General features: G+C 41.7%; 1 protein-coding gene across 2 annotated transcripts; it reads left to right on the top strand.

The window, feature by feature from the left end:
• Positions 1 to 124: 124 nt before the first annotated feature.
• Positions 125 to 20369, top strand: OGFOD1 (2-oxoglutarate and iron dependent oxygenase domain containing 1). Of its 2 annotated transcripts, XM_060084553.1 has the most exons (13): positions 125 to 323; positions 2063 to 2208; positions 6269 to 6315; positions 9267 to 9367; positions 13093 to 13209; positions 13802 to 13893; positions 14099 to 14227; positions 14529 to 14642; positions 17002 to 17081; positions 17353 to 17663; positions 18799 to 18921; positions 19360 to 19418; positions 19908 to 20369. In XM_060084553.1, the coding sequence occupies exons 1-13, from the start codon at positions 170 to 172 to the stop codon at positions 20067 to 20069; spliced, it is 1635 nt and encodes a 544-aa protein (XP_059940536.1). In that variant the 5' UTR covers positions 125 to 169; the 3' UTR covers positions 20070 to 20369. The 2 variants fall into 2 exon arrangements, with proteins under 2 accessions (XP_059940536.1, XP_059940537.1); XM_060084554.1 differs by lacking the exon at positions 14529 to 14642.
• The last annotated feature ends 2804 nt before the right edge of the window (positions 20370 to 23173 follow it).

The raw sequence follows: 23173 nt of genomic DNA, 5'->3' as shown, positions 1-23173 counted from the left end.
TGGAGCTCCCATTGGTAAGTCGGGTATGGGGTCCGCCTCCCTTTGCTTTGGTACTTCCTATTAGATAGCGGTGGAGAAACACGGGAAATGAGGCATTCTGGGAATTGCAGTCTCCGTAGGAAAAGAGCCGCTAGATTAGCGTGACGTGGGTCTTGCCGCTTGCGAGGAGATGAGTGGAAAGCGGCCTGCTGAGCCCGTCCCGAGCCGGGCTGGGAAAAAGGGAAAGAAGGAGGTGATGGCGAAGTTTTCGGATGCTGTCACGGAGGAAACCTTGAAAAAGCAGGTGGCTGAGGCCTGGAGTCGCAGGACGCCGTTCCGCCACGGTAAGCGGGTGCTGTGAAGGGGGAGGCGCAGCACCGGGTCGGGAGCCTCTGAAAAAGTCCTGGCACTCTAGCCGATTCCTGAGCAGCGAGGCCACAGGGGAAGAGGCTCTTGGAGAGAGCGTGACTTTGCCACCTCCGACTCTCCTGCCTGGCCTGCTGTCCCTTTTCCAAGTTCAGTTTGGATTTAGAAACCTAGAAGAGGAAGAAATGAAGGCCAGGGAGTTTCGGGAAATACAGAGCATGCAAGTTCATGGAAATTCTGGAATTAGAGGTGAGGTAGAATCTTCTTCACTGATTGTGCGTCGTTGGGCAATGAGTTCAGCTCCTTACTATGTAAAGTAGGATAACTAATAGTATTTCCCTCGGAAAGATGTTGACTGTGATTAATAAGCTAATGTATGTACGCATCAATACATATTTTTCTGAGTAAGGACCAGTAAACATTTGGACGCATAGTTGAGTGGCTTTTGCGGTTTTCCTCCGAAGGTAACGCTCGTTTGTCCCATGATAGCGTAGCCAGAGCATTTGTTGGGAGCTGCCAGATAGCAGGCACCTGAGCTTACTCAGTTTTGCCGGCCTGTAGTTCAACAACGTGACCCATGAAGGTAAACATGGTTTTGACCAAAGGAAGGAACCTTCATCAAATGATTCCAGCCTCAGCTTCAAATATCACCTCATAGGATAAGAACTCTGCTTAATGCATCATGCTTTGCCTTCTGAAGTTTGCCATGATTTTTGTTTCAGTGGTTGAGTGCTTTAAGAGATGAGTCCTTGGTGTCCCGGATGCACATAGAAAGTGGTAGCTTAGTGTTTGGAGTGTAAGCTCTGGACACTCAGGGACTTTTCAGTTTCCTTATATGTGGGATGGAGATAGTGATGACGTCTACCTTAAAACTCTTGAGAAGATTAAATGAGATAATACATGTTAAAGCGCCACAGTGCCTGGCAGCTGGTGGGAGGTGGTGGTGGTTTGTATTAGAGGGGTACATAATCTATCCCACCAGAAGCAGTGGGTAAAAAGTTGAGGTAAAACTCAAAGAGTTAGAGGAGGTTATGCCTGACCTGACTTTTTTTTTTTTTAAGAAGTATGAATTTTATAACTTCCTCTAGCTGTAACTTAGGCAAAGAAAAAGGGTTGAAGAAAAATTGGCTGCCAGTATTGTTATTCTTGTTTTTAATTTGCTACTCTCATTTGAAGTTTGGGGGGAAATGAATTAAGACTCTAAAATACATTCAGTTGAATAAGTAATCGTTGAACTAAAAAACCCCAAAAAGAGCAGAAATCTTAATTTAGTGATATCGTTTGTACTCATCTTAAGGACTAATATTTTTAAGCACAATACCTTTAAAAAGTAGTATTAAGTGGGAAAAAAAAAAGGAAGAGCTTATAATTCTTCCCCAAAATCTTAAATTTTAGGTACTAGATTTCTGAAAATTCATGACCATCCCTTTTGTATTCTCTCTACTGTGCTGCTCACAGGTCAGAAATACAAAAGGGGGCTTCCCTGGTGGCGCAGTGGTTGAGAGTCTGCCTGCCGATGCAGGGGACACGGGTTCGTGCCCCGGTCCGGGAAGATCCCACATGCCGCGGAGCGGCTGGGCCCATGAGCCATGGCTGCTGAGCCTGCGTGTCCGGAGCCTGTGCTCCGCAATGGGAGAGGCCACAATAGTGAGAGGCCCGAGTACCGCAAAAAAAAAAAAAAAGGGAAAAGTCATAGATAATGCTTTCCTCCCCACAGAAGCCATTGTCATGGACATGGACCCCTTTCTTCACTGTGTGATCCCAAACTTCATCCAAAGTGAAAACTTCTTGGAAGGACTTCAGAAGGAACTTTTGAACTTGGACTTCCATGAAAAGTATAATGATTTATATAAGTTCCAGCAGGTATTTATGGCCCTTTCACATTAGCTTTTCCACTTCAGAAATTCATTTTCTATAAAATCATTGAATACCTTTAGACTTGAGGTTTTAGTTTGGGTTTGCCATTGAGGGTCCTTGCCTTGACTTTGTTAAAAGCATTCATTTATTTAACATAAGCTGAGTGTTAACTATGTGTTTGGTGCTTTAATTATTATATGGAAGTCTTTGCCTGTTCCTACCCTGAAAGCCTTTAAAATCTAAAATAATAGAGGTGATAGTGATGGTGAAAGATAGTCCGAAAATACAGTAAGCCGGTAAGTAAATACATTATAAACAAAAAGGATAAGTACATTTTGGGGAGTGGTATAATGAAGAGAGTAGTATGTTGGAAGGTAATAACCATTTAAATTTTTGAGTTCATGTCTTTGTTTTAGGTGGCTTTCTGTATTGCAGTATGTCCTGCAGAGAGTTAGATCTATTCTTTTTAAATCGGTGGACAGTTGAATTTGGCAGAAAAGACTGTTTCAAAATCAAGGCTGGTTTTCCTACTCATAGAAGACAGGCCCAGTCTAGGTATAAAAACATATAGGTCATTGGTTTCCCCAGTTTGTGGGGGATATCTTTTAGTACATGGTGTACATCACTCTTAGAAATCGTTATAGAACCTCAAGGACATCAGCCTTTAAAATCACAAAAAATAAAATAAAAGTGAAGATTAAGAACTATTTTGTTTTCTTTCCATTTCCCGCTGATTTCTTTTTATCTGGGATAAAAGAGTAACAAATTTCTCTGTCTTGCATTTATTCTTTTACACTAGAGCCGGTTGTGTCCCCTAGTCTGGCTATCTTTGGGCCTTAAACATATGATTGAATTAACCAAGTTAGGTTAAATACACAAATGATGTTACTCTTAATAATTCAGAAAATCTAATGAAAAATAACTTTCATCCATAGTAAAGTTGTATAGGTTAATTAAAAACCATGGTTGTCTGCCTTTGTAATTATATCAGCTTTGATAACACTAGGCCTCTTTTGTTGATTTGGGGCTATATGCATCTGATTACTGAAATTGAGAAATCAAAGTGGTTCTTACTTAATGCAATTTGGTAGATGAAAATACTTCTAATTGTGAAGTCAGTGAGAGGCAAAATAATAGAAAGGGTACTGGGTAATGAGAGGAAAAAGAAGCAGCCATTACTTTAGATCCCCATGGGTGCTTGATGAAACTCTGCTGTGAATAATTTTTACTATGCTCACTTTGGGACTGAACTTCTTCATCCTAAGACAGTAAATATAAAACCTGCTTTCAGTCTCCTGTCCCATAAAACTTCAATTATATCCCTTTTTCTTTGCTTGTGCTGTGAATTGACTTGATAATTGGGTCTATAACAACTTCCAGTCCTCCTAACCAAGTTTGTCATTAGGAGTAGCCTGATACTCTGTATTTTAAAGCAAGCATTACTGAGTGCATGCTTTATGCCATGCTAAGTGCTTTATATTTATTAATTCATTAAATCCTTATAATGATACATTAGTAGTTCCTGTTTCACAGATAAAGAAACTACATCAGGTTTTCCTTCTCTTCTGGATCATTCCCTTCAACATACCAAAAAAAAAAAGAAAGAAAGAAAGCTGTTAGTTCTTCTTCTCTTAAGGAAAAAAATGCTGTTGACCTAACTTTCCCCTTCAGCTATCACCCCATTCCTCTGCTCACCTTGACAGTAGCATTCCTTCTGAGTTATCTATAGTGTCTCATATTCCTCTTCTGTTCTCTGTTAAGCCCACTTTATTAGGCTTTCACCTGTTACACACCACTGAAACTGTACTTGTCAAGGTCACTCACAACTTCCACATTAGTAAATCCAGTCATCAGTCTTCAGGCCTGGTTTTACTTGACCCTCGGCAACATTTGACCTACTTTGTTACTCCTCCTTCCTGGAGACTCTCCCCCGAACTCCCTTACTTTCAGGAAACCATGCTCTCTTCATTTTCCTTCTACCTCACAGGTGAGTCCTTCTTAGTTCCCTTCGATAGGTCTTCCTTTTGTACCTGGCTTCTTAATGACAGAGTACTCTAGGGCTTAGCCTTTGAATCACTTCCAAACAGATTGCAGAGAGTCTCATGGCTTTGCCTTTACTCTAGGATACTTAGGAAGTGTCTCACACTTTCCAAAACTAAACTCCTGACCTTCTCCCCCTAAATCTGCTCCACCTGCAATTTTCCCCATCTCAGTTCACGACAATCTTTCCAGTGGCTGAGGCCAAAAACCTTGAGGTTATCCTTGATTCGTCTCTCACACCTCATCACCAGTCCATTGGGAAATGCTGTGGGCTCTACCTTCAGAATATATTCAGAAAAGCCCACTTCTTTCCACTTCCACTGCCAACACCTGTCCAAGCCATCTTTTTCTCTCACCAGGATTATTCTCTTAGCATATTAACCAGTCTCCTTGCTTCCACCCTTGCCCACCTACAGCCATTGTGTTCTTTCATTTTTTCATTGTGTTCTTTTAAAATGTTAATGGAGGGACTTCCCTGGTGCCACAGTGGTTAAGAATCCACCTGTCAATGCTGAGGACACGGGTTCAATCCCTGGTCCAGGAAGATCCCACATGCCGTGGAGCAACTAAGCCCATGCACCACAACTACTGAGCCTGAGCTCTAGAGCCCGCAAGCCACAACTGCTGAGGAGCATGCCCCAACTACTGAAGCCCACGCGCCTAGAGCCCATGCTCCACAACAAGAGAAGCCACCGCAATGAGAAGCCCGCACACCACAATGAAGAGTAGCCCCCGCTCGCCACAGCTAGAGAAAGCCCGTGTGCAGCAATGAAGACCCAATGCAGCCAAAAATTAAAATTAATGAAGTAAAAAAAAAAAAGTTAATGGACCCAAGAGAACTGAAAACATTTGTTCACATAAAAGCTTGTACATAGATGTTTGTAGCAGCATTATCTATAATAGCCAAAAAGTAGAAACACCCAACGTCTGTCAACTAATGAATGGATAGACCAAATGTGGTGCATCTATACAATGGAATATTATTCAGCCAGAAGAAGGAATGAAGTACTAAGTACTGCTGCAACATGGATGAACCTTGAAAACATACTCCGTGAAAGAAGCTAGACACAGAAGGCCACATATAGTGTGATTCCTTTTATATGTAATGACCAACAAAACATATATAGAGACAGAGAGTAGATTAGTGGTTGCCAGGAGCTGGGGGGAGGGAGAGTGGGATGGGGAGTGACTGCGTGATAGGTACAGGGTTTCTTTTTAGTGTGATGAAAATATTCTGGAATTAGTGGTGATAGTTGCACAGCAGGTGAATATGCTAAAAATCCACTGAATACACACTTTCAGGTGGTTAAAATTGTAAATTTTATGTTATGTGAATTTTATCTCAGTTTTTAAAAATTAAATGAGATCATATTATTCCTTTGCCCCAAATCTCCAAAGGTTCTCATTTCTCCGAGTAAAAGCCAGAGTGGTTCTAAGGCTCCCATTGCATCTTTGGCCCCTTCTCCTGCTGCTCTCCCCCAAATCGCTGTTGCAGCTGCACAGGCTCCTGCAATTTCTTGAACAGGCCAGGCATTCTTCACACTCAGGACCTTGAATGCGCTTTGCTGAGATATTCCCTTGGTACACCTCCCAATCTCCTTCAAGCCTTTGCTTCACCTCAGTGAAGTCTAACCTGGCCACCAAATTTATAATTGCAAACCCTTCCCCACTCTCAGCACTTCTGGTCCCTCGTACTCTGCTTTATTTTCCCTCGACATTTGTCACCTTTTTTTATACTGATAATCGACTTTTTATGTTTGTTGTCCCTCTCCGTCAAGAATGTAAGCTCCACTGTAATAACTATGTAAGTATTTGTTGAATGAATAAGGCACAGAGAGGCTAGGTAACTTGCCCGAGTCACAGAGCTGCCAAATGGAGGGGCCATACCTCAAACCCAGGCAGTTTGGCTTCAGAGTCCAGGCTCTTAACGACAATGCTCTACTGCCAGAGTGTTCCCTTAACTAGTCTCCTCTGTGTGTCTGATTTATGAAGGAAATCCTTTTTTTCTCTTTTTTTCATGATCAAGTCTGATGATCTGAAGAAGAGAAGAGAGCCTCACATCTGTGCTTTAAGGTAAACAAGTGCTCATATTTGTTGGGTGCATAATATGTGCCAGACAGAGGAGTAAGTGCTTTAAACGTTATGTCATACAACCTTTGTTCGCATTATTGTCCCCTTTTGTAGAGGAGGAAACAGACGCTGAGAAATTAAGTAACTTCTTCAAAGTTAACTAGGTAAAAATTGAGGGAACTAAGATATAAACCTAAGTCTGTCTGATTCCAGGGCCCAAGTTCTCAATGATAAAATGTTCAACCGTTAGTAATCAAGGAACAAATTAACAATGGAGATACCATCTTTCACATGTTAGTTTGCAAGTATTTAAAACAAAAACTCCAGTGTTGACAGAGGGGTAGATACCTTTATACAGTGCCGCAATCTTGAAGATAGTTTTGAAAGGTGTATCAAAACCCTTAAAATGATGCTTGTCTTTTTGTAGTGTAATTCCACTTATAAGAATTTATCCTGAGAAAATAATTAAGGGTGTGCTCAAAAATTCTATACAGGATTGTTTATTGTGATGGTGTTTCTAACAGTGAAAAATCACAAATTAAATGCCCACCCATTAAGATTTACATAGCTAATGGTACAAAACAAAGTGAAAAACTATACAATCGTTGAATATGATGTGACTTATTATTTTTTTTGGCTGCGTTGGGTCTTTGTTGCAGTGTGCAGGCTTTTCATTGCGGTGGCTTCTCTTGTTGCGGAGCACGGGCTCTAGGCACACGGGCTTCAGTAGTCGTGGCTCGCAGGCTCTAGAGCGCAGGCTCAGTAGTTGTGGGGTACAGGCTTTGTTGCTCAGCGGCATGTGGGATCTTCACGGACCAGGAATTGAATCTGTGTCTCCTGCATTGGTAGGTGGATTCTTAACCACTGTGCCACCAGGGAAGTCCCAATGTGTGTGACTTTTAACACATGAGTATGGTAAAGTTATTTCATCATTCTAAGATACTTTTTGTGTGTGTATTTTAACCTCTCTGAGACTCAGTGTCTCATACAATTATTGTTGTATCCTATTTTTTGAAGTGATGTATAAAACGATGATACTTCTTGTAGGCAAAGGCATATTAGGCTAGATGAAATAAACTTATCAAGAGAAAAGTTAAAATAGCACACATGGTGGATCCCATATGAAAAACGAGACATATATTTGGATACCTACGTGTGTACAAAGGAAAAGACTTGGAAGGATGGAATGTTTAAATCTGGTTAGTAGGACTACAGGTTTTTTAAAGTTTCTTTTTACTTATAATAGGGTTTTTTCCTAGTTTTGCTACAGTGAGCCCATGTTACTTTGTAATAGCTGTCTATTTTTCATCTATACAGTACAAGTTATATTTTCTCATTCTTTTTTCTCTGCAATATTTCCATAAATGGTAGCAGTCTGCAGAGTTTATTTCTTCTAAATCCTGAAGTACTGCTCACATGTTAACTGTAACTCATAATATTTCATATTTATTTTAGAACTTTTTTCCCCCAAGACTATGCCTTAAAGCACTATCTCATTAGTTCATACCACACCTCTGGTAAGCATTTCTTTCCTGTGGGACTGAGTTACATTCTGTATCCAACGCATAACAGCCAGATGGTACGAGAGATGGAATTCCTTGGTCTTTACCGAAAGGTGATCTTTTTATTTCCCAGTTGGGTTCTGTGATTTCTCTCATGAATACAATTAACAAATGAGAATGACAGCAGAAAATAACCCTGTCGTGACACTTTCATAGGGTAACTAGAGAAAGAGCTTTCTATGGAATAAATTTGTGGAAGCTGATGTTACCAGTAACAGAGGGAGTGAAGGCTTTGATACTACTAGTTACATAAAACATCAAGATTCAAGATTTTGCAAAAATGTTGACCACCTACATTACCTGAAGCCTGGTTTAGCAGTTTGCTATGCTGACCTATTATGTCTAATTTGCAACTCTGCCTACAAAAGTTACATGGCACTTTTGTTTGGACTAACCAAGCACAATATTTTATAGAATTTTTTGGATTGGGTAGCATACAGTGTAAAAAGATATTTGGTAATAAAATTTCAGGGCATCAACCTGGAGACTTGGTATCTAGTTATTAACAGTACAATTGCATTTTATGGGGATTTCAGTGATGTACATTTGGACTAGAATGATCCAAAAAATACCGTCTCTTCATGTGCAAAATTTGAACTAACATAAACCCTTTAAAAATGTTTTTTAAAATGTTTTTCCAGTTTTATTGAGATATAATTGACATAAAAATGTTAATTCATCAAAGTTAACATAATTTCAAAGTTGACTGCCAACTGATTAAGTTTTAAATTGTGTTAGAGTTCTATACAGAGCCACTTTAGCTGGTAAATGGAAATGTTCAACCATCTTTGTTTTTTTGGTATCCTGTTAATATCAGAACTTCTGTGAAAGAGTTTATTATTACACAATTAGCATAATAGTCACCATTATTTTAATCTACAACAGTGTCACCCACCCAAGTGTTCATTAAACAACAGTGCTAGTATTGGTGCTGAAAAACAGCTCTAAAAATCAGTGACTTCGGACTGGAACATTGGTGTTCCTATGACAAAGGCCAGACCACTGTCGTGATAGGGCAATACTATAAATTTAAGAGTAAGAAAAATAAGATGAGGGACTTCCCTAGCGGTCCAGTTGTTAGGACTCTGCGCCTCTGCTGCAGGGGGCACTGGTTCGATACCTGGTTGGGGAACCAAGATCCCACATGCCACATGGCACAGCCAAAAAAAAGAAAAGAAAAGAAAACAGTAGAGCAAAAATATATTGCAGTAGAGAGATTTACATTTATTTCTCTGGGACTGTTACTCCTAAACTTTGCAAGTTTAAAGTGAGGAGCATTCTCAAGAACGGATCTTAAATAAACCAAAACCTCCAGGAAAAAATAGTTGTGACATAGATCCAAATGGAGCCCACATTATGGTGTAACAAGTTATCTTTTGTTTACATTTCTAGGAAAATTCTGTTTGAACATTTCCGGGCTTGGCTTTCAGACATTTCGAAGATTGACCTGGAATCAACCATTGACGTGTCCTGTGCTAAATATGAATTCTCAGGTAAGAAAGATTAAAATCTTGCTGTTGCTAAGATTTAAAGGCTTTATCTAAATGGTGATGGGAAGACAGTTGTCAGTGTTCCAGAATCCTAGACTTCGTGTCCCTTCATAGCATGAGGATCTTCTTAATGAGTACAATCTGACCCAGGTCATGTACAGAAATGCCCATCTTATTGGAAGGTATAAGGCAGTGGTTCTCTTTGGGAGTATGATGAAAGCTATGAACATATTGTAACGAAGCAAGGGCTTGTGTGCCCAAGGCACACAAAGCCAAACTCTTGACAGCAGTGTTTATAGCAAAATAAGGACGCCAAGCAAGGAGAATGGGCAGCTCACGCTCAAAAAATGTGAACTCCCCAATGGCTTTCAGGGAAGGGTTTTTAAAGACAGGGGAGAAGGTTTTTGGATGCATGATCAGCTCGTGGACTTTCTTCTGATTGGTTGGTGGTGAGGGAACAGAATGATGTTTCAGGAATCTCAATCACTGACCTTCTGGTTCCAGCCAGAAGTCTGGGGTCTGTGTGCTTGTGGTCAGCATATAATCGCCATCCTCCACCTGGGTGGTGAGGGGGTTTCTTAGTTTCTGCAGAACAACTCAAAAATATGTATCAGATTCTTATCTCTATCCCTTCAGGAGGAACTAGGAGTCCTGTGACTCTCCTTTCCTAATCATTAACTGCTTGAGCCTGCTCTTTGTAACCTGGGGGAGGCCTAGGAGACAGAAGCCTTTTTTTCTATAAACAAGAAACAAGGGACACAGAGGGGCTTTTGTGCCCAGGAAGGCCTTGCAGGGTCCTGCTTGGTTTCAGTATTTTCAGAAAAAGGCCAATAATGCACATACACACCAACTTTGCATACAGTATCAGGAAATTCAGAGGTGATGGTGTAAACTACTCTTAAACTTCCCAGGAAACACATATTTCCCTCAATGTCTTTTTTTTCTTTTGAAGGTAATGAGTGAATATATTCTTAAGGAAGAAACGTCAAACAATATAGAATACAGTGTAATCCACAATTGTCCCCTTCACCTTCTCCTTGTCCCTCTTTCTCTTCAGATGTGTCCACTGTCACCAGTTTGGGGTGCATCCTTCTTGTTACCTTTCTGAGCATATAAATGTCCTTTTGATAATATGTTTGGTTTTCATCTGGAAGGAAAAGTGTTTTGTGTTTTGTTTTACTAAATAAAATTCTGCTTTGGGTTTACTCTCCCACATTGCCCTAGGGAAGTACAAATTGGTACCAGCATTTTGAGGATAACTTAGAGACATGAAGAGTCATATCATATGCCCTTTTTTTAACTTTTTTTTTAATTTGAAGTAATTTCAAACTGACAGACAAGTGGCAAGCATAGTACAAATAAGTTTTTTCCATTTTACCTGAGACTAGGTTGCCCTTAGGATGCTCCGTGACCCCTGAGTACTTCAGTAACTCCTACAACATGGACACTTCTGCTGTGTGACAGTAAGAAGCCATCAGAATCAGGAAACTACAATTGATACATTATTCCAATGTAATCCGCAGGCTCCGTTCAGGTTGATGTGGTCCCTTATAGCAAAGGGATCTGGTCCAGGGTTGTGCATAGCATTTAGTTGTCATGTGCCTTCAGTCTAGAACAGTTCCTCAGTCTTTCTTTGACCTTCATGATCTTGATGCTTCTGAAGATTTACAGATGAGTTATTTTGTAGAACTTCCCTCAGTTTGGGTTTGTCTGCTCTGCTTTCTCATTAGATATGTGTTCTTTTTTTTTTTTTTTTTTTTGCGGTACGCGGGCCTCTCACTGTTGTGGCCTCTCCCGTTGTGGAGCACAGGCTCCGGACACGCAGGCTCAGCGGCCATGGCTCACGGGCCTAGCCGCTCCAGGCAGACTCTTCAACCACTGCGCCACCAGGGAAGCCCAGATATGTGTTCTTTTTACTGCATCTTATCAAGTGGTAGATGGTGTGTCATATTACTAGTGATATTAACTTTGATCGCTTAATTAAGGTGGTGGCTGACATCAAGTTTTTCCACTGTAAACTTGTTCTTTTCCTCTCTTTAAGTTAATAAGTATTTTGTGGGGAGACACTTTAAGATTATGTAAATATTCCATTTCTCATCAAACTTTGATTCACTTGTTTCAGCATCCACTGATATTTCTTACTACAGTTATTACTATGCAGGTTGCCAAATGGTGATTTCTTTCCTAATAAAATCATTTCTTTATTAGTTGTCATTCTACTGTAAAGAAAACCTTTCCCCAGTTACTCATTTGTTTATTTATGTCAGTGTGAATTTAAGGATTACTATTTATGTAATGGTTACTGTCATTATGTTGATGCTCATATTGTCCCTGATTTGATCAAGAGGAGCCCCTTTAAGCTGACTTCTGTGTCCTTTTAGTATGTCCTCATGTTAACTGAAACAAACTCGGGTTGCTCACAATGCACAGCAAAGCCAATCTCCTGAAACCGGGTTGTGGTGAGGGAAAGTACAGTTTATTCCAGGGCACCAGACAAGGAGGGCGGGCCGCTCGTGCCCAAAAGAGCCAAGCTCCCCGATGGGTTTTAGGGAAGGGTTTTTAAAGGCAAGGTGAGGGAGAGGGTCACAGGGTGCGTGATCAGCTCGTGCACAGTTCTCTGATTGGTGCATGGTGAGGTAACAAGGTGAGGTCACAGGGGTCAGCGTCCTCAGTCTTCAGGTTCCAGCCGGTCTGAGGGCTATATGCTCGTGGTCAGCTTTTCTCATCTGCTGTGGGGGGTCTGGTTTCTATAAAACAGCTTAGGAATGTGTGTCAGACTTACCTTTACCATTGAAGCAGAACTGGGAGTCCTTGTGACTGACTTATTAAGTTATGGCTACTCTCGTCTGCCTGCCCTATCTTTGTTTCTGCATTCTTTATTCCTCAATCATTAGCTGCTGGGGCCTGCTCTTTGCTTCACATGGAGGGCCTAGGAAGTCACAGCTTAATTTCCATGGCCTCTTTTCCCAATCAGCAATAAGCAGGGGACACCAAGAGGTCTGTCACCGAGAAGGCCCCTATGTGGGTTTCACTCACTTTCACTCATCATTCTTATTATATCTTACTTCCTAGCAAAACAAGATTTTCCAGGGTTATCTTATATTTCCTGTGCTCTAGACAAGTCACATTGATTCCTCTGGTTTCATTTCCACACCATAGGGTTCATTCTAGATTTCTCCTTTTCCATATTTGCAATTCCAGTCTTCAACCCTAAGAAATCTGCTTTCCATTATTTTCAATATGTTTGTTTATTAAAACAATCCCTCCGTGTGGAATGATCTCACTTCACCCATAGCATCCCCTCCCCTCTCCCACCTTGCCCGGATGCCTATCTTGCTCAGTCCTAGAATAACTATGCAGCCATTAAAAGAGATGATAGAAAAGACATTTGCCATGTAATAAAAGAAAAAAGGCCACAAAACAACCACTGTAGGATGCTATTTTTTAAAAAGCAAATACATGTATGTTGAAAAATACTGCAAGAATATATGTAAAAATTTTAGTAGTGATTGTCTGAGTCTGTATATGTGTTCTTCAGCGTTTTTAGAGTTTTCTATATTGACAGTTTTATTCCTGTAATTATAAAAGAGGAGAAATAAGTGTCATTTTAAAGCTGGAGGAGCTGACGTTACGGAGGAATAGCAGGTGGACTGATAGTGAGCGCAGAGTCAGATGTCCGCTGCTCATTGCCGCACAGGGACATTATGGTGCACGCTGAACTATTGCAGATGCCCTGCTCTGCCATGACGACGAGCTGGAAGGACGCCGGATTGCCTTCATTCTTTACCTGGTTCCTCCCTGGGACAGGAGCTTGGGGGGCACTCTGGACCTGTACAACGTTGATGGTAAGACAAAGGCGTGCTCTTCAACACCAACAGCCACTTCCGGGTCCTTAGGCGCTCTGTCTGTGCTCCTCGGGAGATGGAAGCTCTTCATTACAGTGGCGACCACAGGGGGATAATTGCCAGCCCTGACAGCCACCTCTCCTGAGTTGTGCCTGAAATAATCATTACTCCAGAGATAAGTTAGAGCCGAGTTAAGATGAGGAATAGTCAGACCCTGCTTCTGAATGCTGGCCGTGGGAGGGTAGAGAACATGTGCAGCCACCCGTGGCTATGAATCTGCCAGGACCAGTGCCTCTGATGGGAGGTCAGGGTCTTTTTTATTTTTTTTAATGACTGACACCAGAGCTCGACTCCAGAAGACGTTCAGAACCTTTTCCAGCCTTCATCAGTAATAGAGCATGGTGGAGTAAGAACAGATATCACCTAGCAGAACTATATAAGAGAAACAGATGGAAGGGGGTGGCATATGGAGATCTGGAGGGGACATTTAGCTACCCGTAGAAATTGGAAAATTGTCAAGGTGAAACGAGGCGGCCTGGAAGTGATTAATGATGATGAAGCACATTTACAGATGTGTTGTCTCCCCATGCAGAACACTTTCAGCCGAAGCAGATTGTCAAGTCTCTTATCCCTTCATGGAACACACTGGTTTTCTTTGAAGTGTCTCCAGTATCCTTTCACCAGGTAAAGACTGTGAGCCACAAATACATAGAGGGCCAAAGAGTATGCTTTTCAGTCGCCTGTTCTCTAAATGTGACGGCTTCCGGTTGGACTGTCCGGCCAGGTTGTTTTCACACCTAGTGTGAAGGGTCCTGAAATTAGTGAGCCTTGGCTGGTAATTTGCCCCGCTGGTCTTTGTATTGACGTGCTGCTGGTCTTGTCCTTTCAGGTTTCCGAAGTCCTGTCTGAAGAAAAGTCGCGTTTGTCCATCAGCGGCTGGTTTCATGGTCCTTCACTGACCAGGCCTCCCACCTACTTTGAACCTCTCATACCTCGGAGCCCTCACATCCCACAAGATGTAAGGATAAATTCCTGTTGCTGGGATTCTTGTCTTAGAAAAGCTGTGGCATGTCATTTGCTTTTCTGGTTTTAAAAGTGGCTCATCCTGATAACAGAACTAGGCTTTGAGCTTGCCTTTCCACCCTTCTTAGATACACTTTTGACAGTGTCTTTCTAAGGCAGAGCTTTCCAGAACTTTATTTAACAAGGAGAAAATTACAAAGTGAAGATATGCATATATTTTACCAGTGTAAAATGATGTCAGAACAAAAGCAGTAGGAATTATTAACTCACCCTTTGCACCTGCTGCTGCTTTGTAGCATGAAATTTTGTATGATTGGATCAACCCTACTTATCTCGACATGGAGTACCAAGTTCAAATTCAAGAAGAATTTGAAGAAAGCTCTGAAATTCTCCTAAAAGAGTTCCTTAAGGTAGGCCAGCAAATCCTGTCTGATATACCACATTTGGCTTGCAGCCTTGCTTCCTGGGTGGGTGAAGAGGCATCACTAAGAGTTTTTGTTGCTCTTTTTTTTTTTTTTTTTTTTTTTTGCGGTATATGGGCCTCTCACTGTTGTGGCCTCTCCCGTTGCGGAGCACAGGCTCCGGACGCGCAGGCTCAGCGGCCATGGCTCACGGGCCCAGCCGCTCCGCGGCATGTGGGATCCTCCCAGACCGGGGCACGAACCCGTTTCCCCTGCATCGGCAGGCGGACTCTCAACCACTGCGCCACCAGGGAAGCCCGTTTTGTTGCTTTTTGTTTTGTTCCTGGTTAGCATGTTTACATCATCCTCTTCTTCAAATATAGAAATGATGATAATAGTTAACATTGGTATCAGTCGTATGTTAGTGGGTCGAGTCCCTTGGGTATTCCCGTTCTCTAGAATCTTAATCACACACACTTTTTTTAAATTTTATTTAATTTATTTATTTTTGGCTGCACTGGGTGGGGACTACTCTTTTTTTTTTTTTTTTTTTTTTTTTGGCGGTACGTGGGCCTCTCACTGTTGTGGCCTCTCCCGCTGCGGAGCACAGGCTCCAGACGCGCAGGCCCAGCGGCCATGGCTCACGGGCCCAGCCGCTCCGCAGCATGTGGGATCTTCCCGGACCGGGGCACGAACCCGTGTCCCCTGCATCGGCAGGCGGACTCTCAACCACTGCACCACCAGGGAAGCCCGGGACTACTCTTCATTGCGGTGCGTGGGCTTCTCGTTGCAGTGGCTTCTCTTGTTGTGGAGCAGGGGCTCTAGGCACGCAGGCTGTAGAGCGCAGGCTCAGTAGTTGTGGTGCACAGGCTTAGTTGCTCCGCGGCATGTGGGATCTTCCCGGACCAGGGCTCAAACCCGTGTCCCCTGCATTGGCAGGTGGATTCTTAACCACTGCGCCCGCCACCAGGGAAGTCCCACACACACACTTCTATATTGGGGATGAGTGGTGTGTAGTTCCCATCCTAGTCATTTGATGACTATGGTACTTACCAATTACTTTTAAATAATAGAAAGATTACTGATTAACAAATTAGTAACAAATGTTTGAGAATGATGAGGTAGCACATTATAATGGAGAGAGAACTAGGTTAGAAGTTAGAAGACTTTATTATTATTTTTTTAAATTTATTTTTGGCTGCGTTGGGTCTTCATTGCTGTGTGTGGTCTTTTCTCTAGTTGCAGAGAGCGAGGGCCACTCTTCCCTGTGGTGCGTGGGCCTCTCACCGCGGTGGCCTCTCATCGTGGAGCACGGGTTCTAGGCGCACGGGCTCAGTAGTTGTGGCTCATGGGCTCTAGAGTGCAGGCTCAGTAGCTGTGGCACGCACGGGCTCAGTTGCTCCGTGGCATGTGGGATCTTCCTGACCAGGGATTGAACCCGTGTCCCCTACATTGGCAGGCAGATTTCCAACCACTGCAGCACCAGGGAAGCCCTAGAAGACTTTATATTCACATCTTGGCTACGTGGTTTTACTGACCTGAGCAAATTACTAAGGTCTCACTTTTATTTCATCATCAGTTAAACTGGAATAATACTTGCCCATCTTGAAGAGTTGTTGTGAGGGCAAAATGAGATCACGTATGCGAGTGTGGTTTTTCCCAGGTGACCCTGGGTCCCATGGAATCACAGTCCCAAGAGTTGGTGCCTCCTTGAAAAAAAGGTTGAGAGACACTACATACTGCCTCTCTCTCTGAATTATACAGCTGACATAGCATATTAAGGAATTTGAGAAGTATTAATAGTAAATAAATTTGTTTAACCCTATTTAATTCAGCTCACCTAAACCATCCTTTGGGATCCTTTTTCCTGTTTTACAACTGATAGGATTACTGTTTGTAGAATACTCCATAGGAAACTGCATTAAACAAGTACTTATAAAGGCTCTTATGGAGAATATTTTAATAGATTAATCAGCTTCTTGTACTACACTGGACAAGTTTAGAATGCTGATTAAATCAAGGGAATGAGCTGAGGCCTAAAGAATCCGTATTATTATATAGACATTTTCATTATAATAAATGCAGGAATTTGAGAGGTTTAGCAATTTGATGTAAGACATACAGCTACTTAAGGAAATGGCCCAAATTGACACTCATGTGACTTGGCTAAAAGCATGCTGACGACTTATCCAGTCTTTGCTCTGGCTTCAGCGTATCAGGACTGGGGGAGGTTGTGTGAAAGGGATGAGAGTCACCTGGCCCTTTTAGGAATCAGCCAGCATGATTCCGCAGAGCTGCTGTACCTGCAAGACCAGTGTGGGATCATAGGGAGATCTGCTAACTGCTGCTTCATTTGCTCCTTTTCCAGCCTGAGAAATTTGCAGAGGTGTGTGAGGCTTTGGAGAAAGGAGATGTGGAATGGAGCAGCCGAGGTCCCCCTAACAAAAGGTAGAACCCATCATCCAAGACATTTGCTTCTGCCTTCAACACCTGCCTGCAAGGCTCACCTCCAATAATAGGGCATTTGCCCAAATGATGTTTTGTTCCCAGGGACATCCAGTAGCAGGCCCTAACAAAACCTCATTATTGTAACAACTTGGACGTTAGTAAGCTATGCAAGGTTTAGGGAAAGAGATACAAAGCTAATGATCAGCTTTCATCCCATGAGTAATATTACATCTGTGGCTTTGATGAACACCTTGGCATCGCTGCTTTCCAGGTTTTACGAGAAGGCTGAGGAGAGCAAACTTCCCGACATCTTGAAGGACTGCATGGCATTATTTCGCTCCGAGGCAATGTTCTTGCTGCTCTCCAACTTCACAGGCCTGAAACTTCACTTCTTGGCCCCTTCAGAAGAAGGTGAGCTTGAGGACAAAAAAGAGGGAGAAGCAGCCTCTGCTGCTGAGAACACTGAAGAAGGGCCTAGCCGCAGTTCTGAGCCAGAGAGCAGGCGGGCGGCCATCAGCAACAGCAGCCAGCAGAGCAACGAACAGACGGACCCAGAGCCAGAGGAAAACGATGCAAAGAAAGGTAAGCTGCTGTTGCGTTCTGTCCTTCTTTTACTATTAGGTATTCACGATTCAGTCATTTATTCATTCAACAAACATTTCTTAAGCACCTACTATATGCTAGGCCCTATTTCTGGAGAAGAAGACAGACAAGGTCTCTGCTCTCCCTGGCTTATAGTCTGTTGATAGTAGGAGAGGACAGAGATTAAATGATACACGAACAACAAGAAAACATCAAATAAGGATAGGTGCTCTGCAGGAGATCTGAATAGGGTTATGGGCTGAGGAATGACTGGTGGCCTCTTAGGTGAATGGGCAATCTGGACCAGCCTGTCTGAGGAGCTGTCATCCAAGCTCAGATCTGAATGACAAGAAGGATCTGCTAGAACAGCATTCCGGGGAGGAAGAACAGCTAGTACGTTGTATTAGGCTAACAGTAGTACAGATGGTGGAGAGAAATATGACTGGCTTTACCTAAACGTACTCTAAAACACAGGAACACAAAGAAGAGGAAGGTGAGTGGCTTCTTTCTGCTAAGAACCAATATCAGCCTAAGAAAAACTTGCTTGAATTTGGACAGATAGGTAGAAGGAAATTATTAAAAGCAGAGGACGTTTAATCGTCTACAAACAAGATGGAATGGACACGTGACATTAAACTAGTAGAATGTACAACACCAAGAATGAACCCTAATGTAAACTGTGGACTTCAGTTAATAATGCACCAATATTGGTCAGTTGTAACAAATAAAGCACACTAAAGCAAGATGTTAATAATAGAGGAAACGGATGGGGAGGGGCAGGGGTTGTGTGTGGCAGGAGTAGAGGGACTGTACTTTCTGGGAAATTTAATTTTTCTGTAAAAACTGCTCTAAAAAGTAAAGTTTATTTAACAATAATATTCATGTTATTTTAAAGAAAATTTCTGGCCGCTAAATATATACTCCATCTGAAAATCATGGTAAAGAGAAATAGAAAGTCAACTTTTTTTCATTATAAGGCTTATATATTTAATAATATAATGGAGCAATAGGTCAGCTGAAGGTTTATGGAAATAGTTTCTCTTTAGTGCTATAACTGTTCCTAATTATCATTCTTTTGCAATTTACAGTGGTATCAAGGTTATTTTTTTCTGGCCTTCTGTTGTTTTTTTCTTAGAATCAAGTGTTCCCACATGCCAGGGGGAACTGAGGCATTGGAAGACTGGTCACTACACTTTAATCCATGACAACAGCAAGACTGAATTTGCCCTGGACTTACTTCTCTACTGTGGCTGTGAAGGTAAGAGGGACAGTCTCTCCTGAGTGACCCTCTCTAACTGAACCAGTTCACAAGTAATTTGCCTTGGCCAGGATCTCAGATCACAGGAGCTCTGCTGGAAGGCATCTTAGGGGTCATGAATTTCAGTCATCTCCCAACTCAAAGTACTATTTGTATCTGTGACCAAGGTATAGGAGATGAACTAAATCATAATTTCCATCTAATGAACCCCCCAGAGCTTTTATGTAATTGTCCTTCTAGGTGTATTTTATATTTAGTTCTTAGTTTTCAGTTCTTATTCAGTGTTGGTTGAATAATAAATTCAGGCTCATAAGTCAGAGTTGGTTCTACTGAACTCCCAGATCCCCGTTTTAAACAGCATGGGATCAATGATTCAAACAGATGATGTAACTCTTGCAGTGAGAGCTTTCTGAATGCTCTTTGTTTTCCCTTCATAAGGCTGGGAGCCAGAGTATGGTGGCTTTACCTCCTACATTGCCAAAGGAGAAGATGAAGAGGTAAGTTGCTTCTGATAGCAAACCATCCTTTTTTAGTTCTTGAAGACACTTTCATTCTTCAGAGACACAACTTTTATGACCTTCTGCCAGGGTCTTTAGGTGATAAATCCACATTGGTCTGGCTGGCAGTGGTTCTAATTTCTAGTAGAAAGTATTCAGCATGGAATAAAGAGGCTAAAGGATAATCACTAAGCATTCTACCCGGCTAAAAGAAATTCCAAATAAATTAAGAGTCAGATGGTGCATTCCCATGAATCTTTCAATGTAGTAAGAAATAAATGCATTAGGTAAAACTTTTCTGGGTATGTACTGGAATGGGGCCTATTGGAAAATGCTGGACAGCAAGATCAATAGCTCCTCCTAGTAAAGGATACTTTAAAGGATCCTCTATCGCCGGAGGCTGAGTATTTGATATGGAACCATCTGTTTAAGAAAAGAGGTGAGAATAATCTCCGTGTTCTGATGTATCACTGTATTTGCCTATTTCAGCTGCTAACGGTGAATCCAGAAAACAATTCTTTGGCATTGGTCTACAGAGATAGAGAAACTCTGAAATTCGTCAAGCATATTAACCACCGAAGCCTAGAACAAAAGAAAACTTTCCCAAACAGAACAGGTTTCTGGGACTTTTCATTTGTCTATTATGAATAAGGTTGGGCAAAGCTGGAAAGAGGAAACCCTTCCTCAGTACTGGGACGTCTGGAAGAGTTAGGCATCGAGTGAAGGAGAGCTACAAGGTGACCTGTGTGACAGCGTTCTTAAAACTGTGTGTGGTTGTCCTTTAGTAGGGCTCATAATGATTATCCTCAATCTAGACCTTGAGCTTGGAGCTAGGTACTTATCTCTTGATGTAAAATAAAAAGGGGTTTTGTCTTTTTCTTTAACATTCAGTTCATTTTCCATATTGGCTTCTTCAGTGATTGATTAAAAAACAATATGTGGTAAAATATACGTGACATAAAATGTATATTTTTCAAATGTACGGTTCAGTGACATTAAGTACATTCACATCGTTGTGCAGCCTTCACCACCATCCATCTCCAGAACTCTTCCATCTTTCCCAACTGTACCTCTGTCCCCATTAAATAGTAACTCTGTACTTTCCCCTCCCCCCAGCCTCTGGCAACCACCATTCTACTTTCAGTCTCTATGAATCTGACAACTCATATTCCTCATAAGACAAATAATAGAATGTCTGTCCTTTTGTGACTGGCTTATTTCACTCCGCATAAAATCTTCAAGGCTCATCCATGTTTCCAGTGATTGACTTTTTTAATATGGACTCATAAATTTATGACTGCAGATTCTGTCCTTCCTAATTTCACTGGTTTAGAAGATTACAGAACCTTACACCCTGTTCATTCTGGGCCCACTGCACTTCCTCCCACTGCCTATGGCTTTGTTCCACTGTGACTCTCTCTGGACTGTACAGACTAGGCGATGTGTAGTCTGTTCCCTTGGAAAAAGCCTGGCCTAAAACCACGTGGCCACAAGAAAGTTCTGGTCGGTAAAGAAGATGTGCAGTAGTTTTCAGGTGCCCACTGCTCTTCCATCCTGGAGTTGTGCCTCCACTATGACTAAATGATTTTCTAATCTCACATATGGCTTTCATTTCCTAAATATTATAGGGTCAGCTATCAAACTAGTTGCCTTTCTTGAAGAGACCAAATACTAAAGACCATGGCAAAATGCCAAGAAGCTGTCCATTTTGTTACCTTCTTTTTCCCCTGAACTGTTCAAGGGGATTATATAGTAACTGCTACCCATGTGCATGGGCGTGTGTGGGTGGGTGTAAGGTGTCACTACATGTTTAGTTGAAAGATGCTATTCTCATTCCATTCCAGTGCTGTCTCCCTGTTAACTTCCTCTTCTCTTATGTGTATTATTAGCTATTGCAGTAGCTTTTATCTTGGATTTTACTCATTAAATGAAGAAAATGAGTTGCACTTTCTTTTAGGTTGATGGTTTCAAAATTTTGATCTTGTACCCCAATCAGTAAAAAAATGGTTTAGCATGTATGCTCATTATATGGATATTTATCTATAAATTTTACACATGTACTAATATTCAGTATTAGTTGTTATAAAACAAACACTAATTTTAAAAAATTGAGCTACAAAGAAATACCTAGCACTAGTTCTCATATTGTCTTTCCCCACCAACATGGTGGGGGGACCATTTACATGCATACTTTTTTGGGGAGCACAATTTTTTAACCATAGTGTAGTGACCCTCAAGTGGGATTACAAGTACTACTCTGTTACTAATGGTTTAAATTTCAAAGCTTGCCTTTTCTTTTAAGTTCCTGCAGACTGAAAGTCATCCCTATAATATTACTTTCACTCACTTGCTTTCTGATGTGTTTTTGTAAGTGCCAGCAAGAGGGGTGAAGTTCTAGTTAACACCTTCTTAGTGGCATAACCCCAGGAAGCCCCAGGGAATAGGGCTGAGCAGGTGAAACCACCATGTGTGCCAAGCTTAGAAAACAGTTTGAGACTCATGGTTGTAGGTAACATCTAAGAGTTCTGGAGCACTGAGTCTAAGTCATAGCATCCTACACAAGCAGTAAAATGTGTTTATTACATTCTCCTTAATCTCAGTGTGTTTATGGTCTGTCAACACAGCAGAATCATCTACACACTACAAAAAAGGATTCTGGTGTCCAAGGGGAAAGAATCCCTGAGAGCCAGACTTTGATGTTGCTGATAGTTACATCATTTACAGTTGTACCTCTTAGACTGTGAAGGATGGTGTAACTCGCAGGTCAGTTTTCTCCACTGAAGGTACCCAGTGATGAAGAAGTTGCTTTTCCTCAGCATTTCATTCTTCATCTTGACTTTTAGGGCCTAGAGCTGATGTTGACAACTGTTAAGTAGCAACAGAGGAATTAAAACATGGGCATCTTTTTTATACTTCTTGCAGAGAAAAGCTATGATATTCACCTGTAAAATATGTCATCTCATAATTCTTATAATTCCTTTCAATAAAGGAAGATTTTTTTCCCAAATAGCTTTATATATATATATATATATATATTTAGACTATCTATATAATACATGTTTGTTGTGAAGAACACAACATGTAAAAATATGAAGTAAAGGTCACCTGGAATCCCACCATACTGTGATAGCCACTGTGTGCTATGTGATATATCAACTTGGCTAGACTGAACTACATTTCCCAGGACCCCCTTCCCTCTGTTTCTAGTTAGGATGAGCCACACATTCTTGTGCAAGATATGGAGGGCCAGAATGAAGCAGGAGCCATTTTGTAGCTCACACACTCTGTAGCTTACCTGCTGGCTCACCTTCTCAGTGTGATTCCACGTCTGCACCTGCAACTGCTCCACCGTCCCTGGCTCTTCCTCCAGCTTCTCTGATGAAGGGTCTCCCCACACCATCAAGGTCAGAGGCAAGAAATGAGATTTTAATGTGTCCTTGTGGGCTCCAGCTCATGCCTCTGGGTTCCAGCTTGTTCCTGTTCTTCCCAACTCTACATCCTTTCTGACTGCCTGTCCTGTGGGCTTCAAGTTCCAGCATCAGACTAGAAAACTGACAGACTACACTTTGCCACTTCCTACAATTGTGTAAGGTCAAGTTCCCATGACACATTCCCCTTATCATGTTAACCATTATGTAAATAAGAACATTTTCAGAAAGTTACTTTGAAAGTATATTAGTATTTCTGTTAAGCGAAGGAAAAATAAAATATTTAAGGAAGAACCCCATAAATCTAATTTCAGTCCCTCACTTAAA

This window comes from Mesoplodon densirostris, chromosome 19 (assembly GCF_025265405.1).
Source record: "Mesoplodon densirostris isolate mMesDen1 chromosome 19, mMesDen1 primary haplotype, whole genome shotgun sequence".
Classification (NCBI taxonomy): domain Eukaryota; kingdom Metazoa; phylum Chordata; class Mammalia; order Artiodactyla; family Ziphiidae; genus Mesoplodon; species Mesoplodon densirostris.
This window is presented reverse-complemented; position numbering and strand designations above follow the sequence as displayed.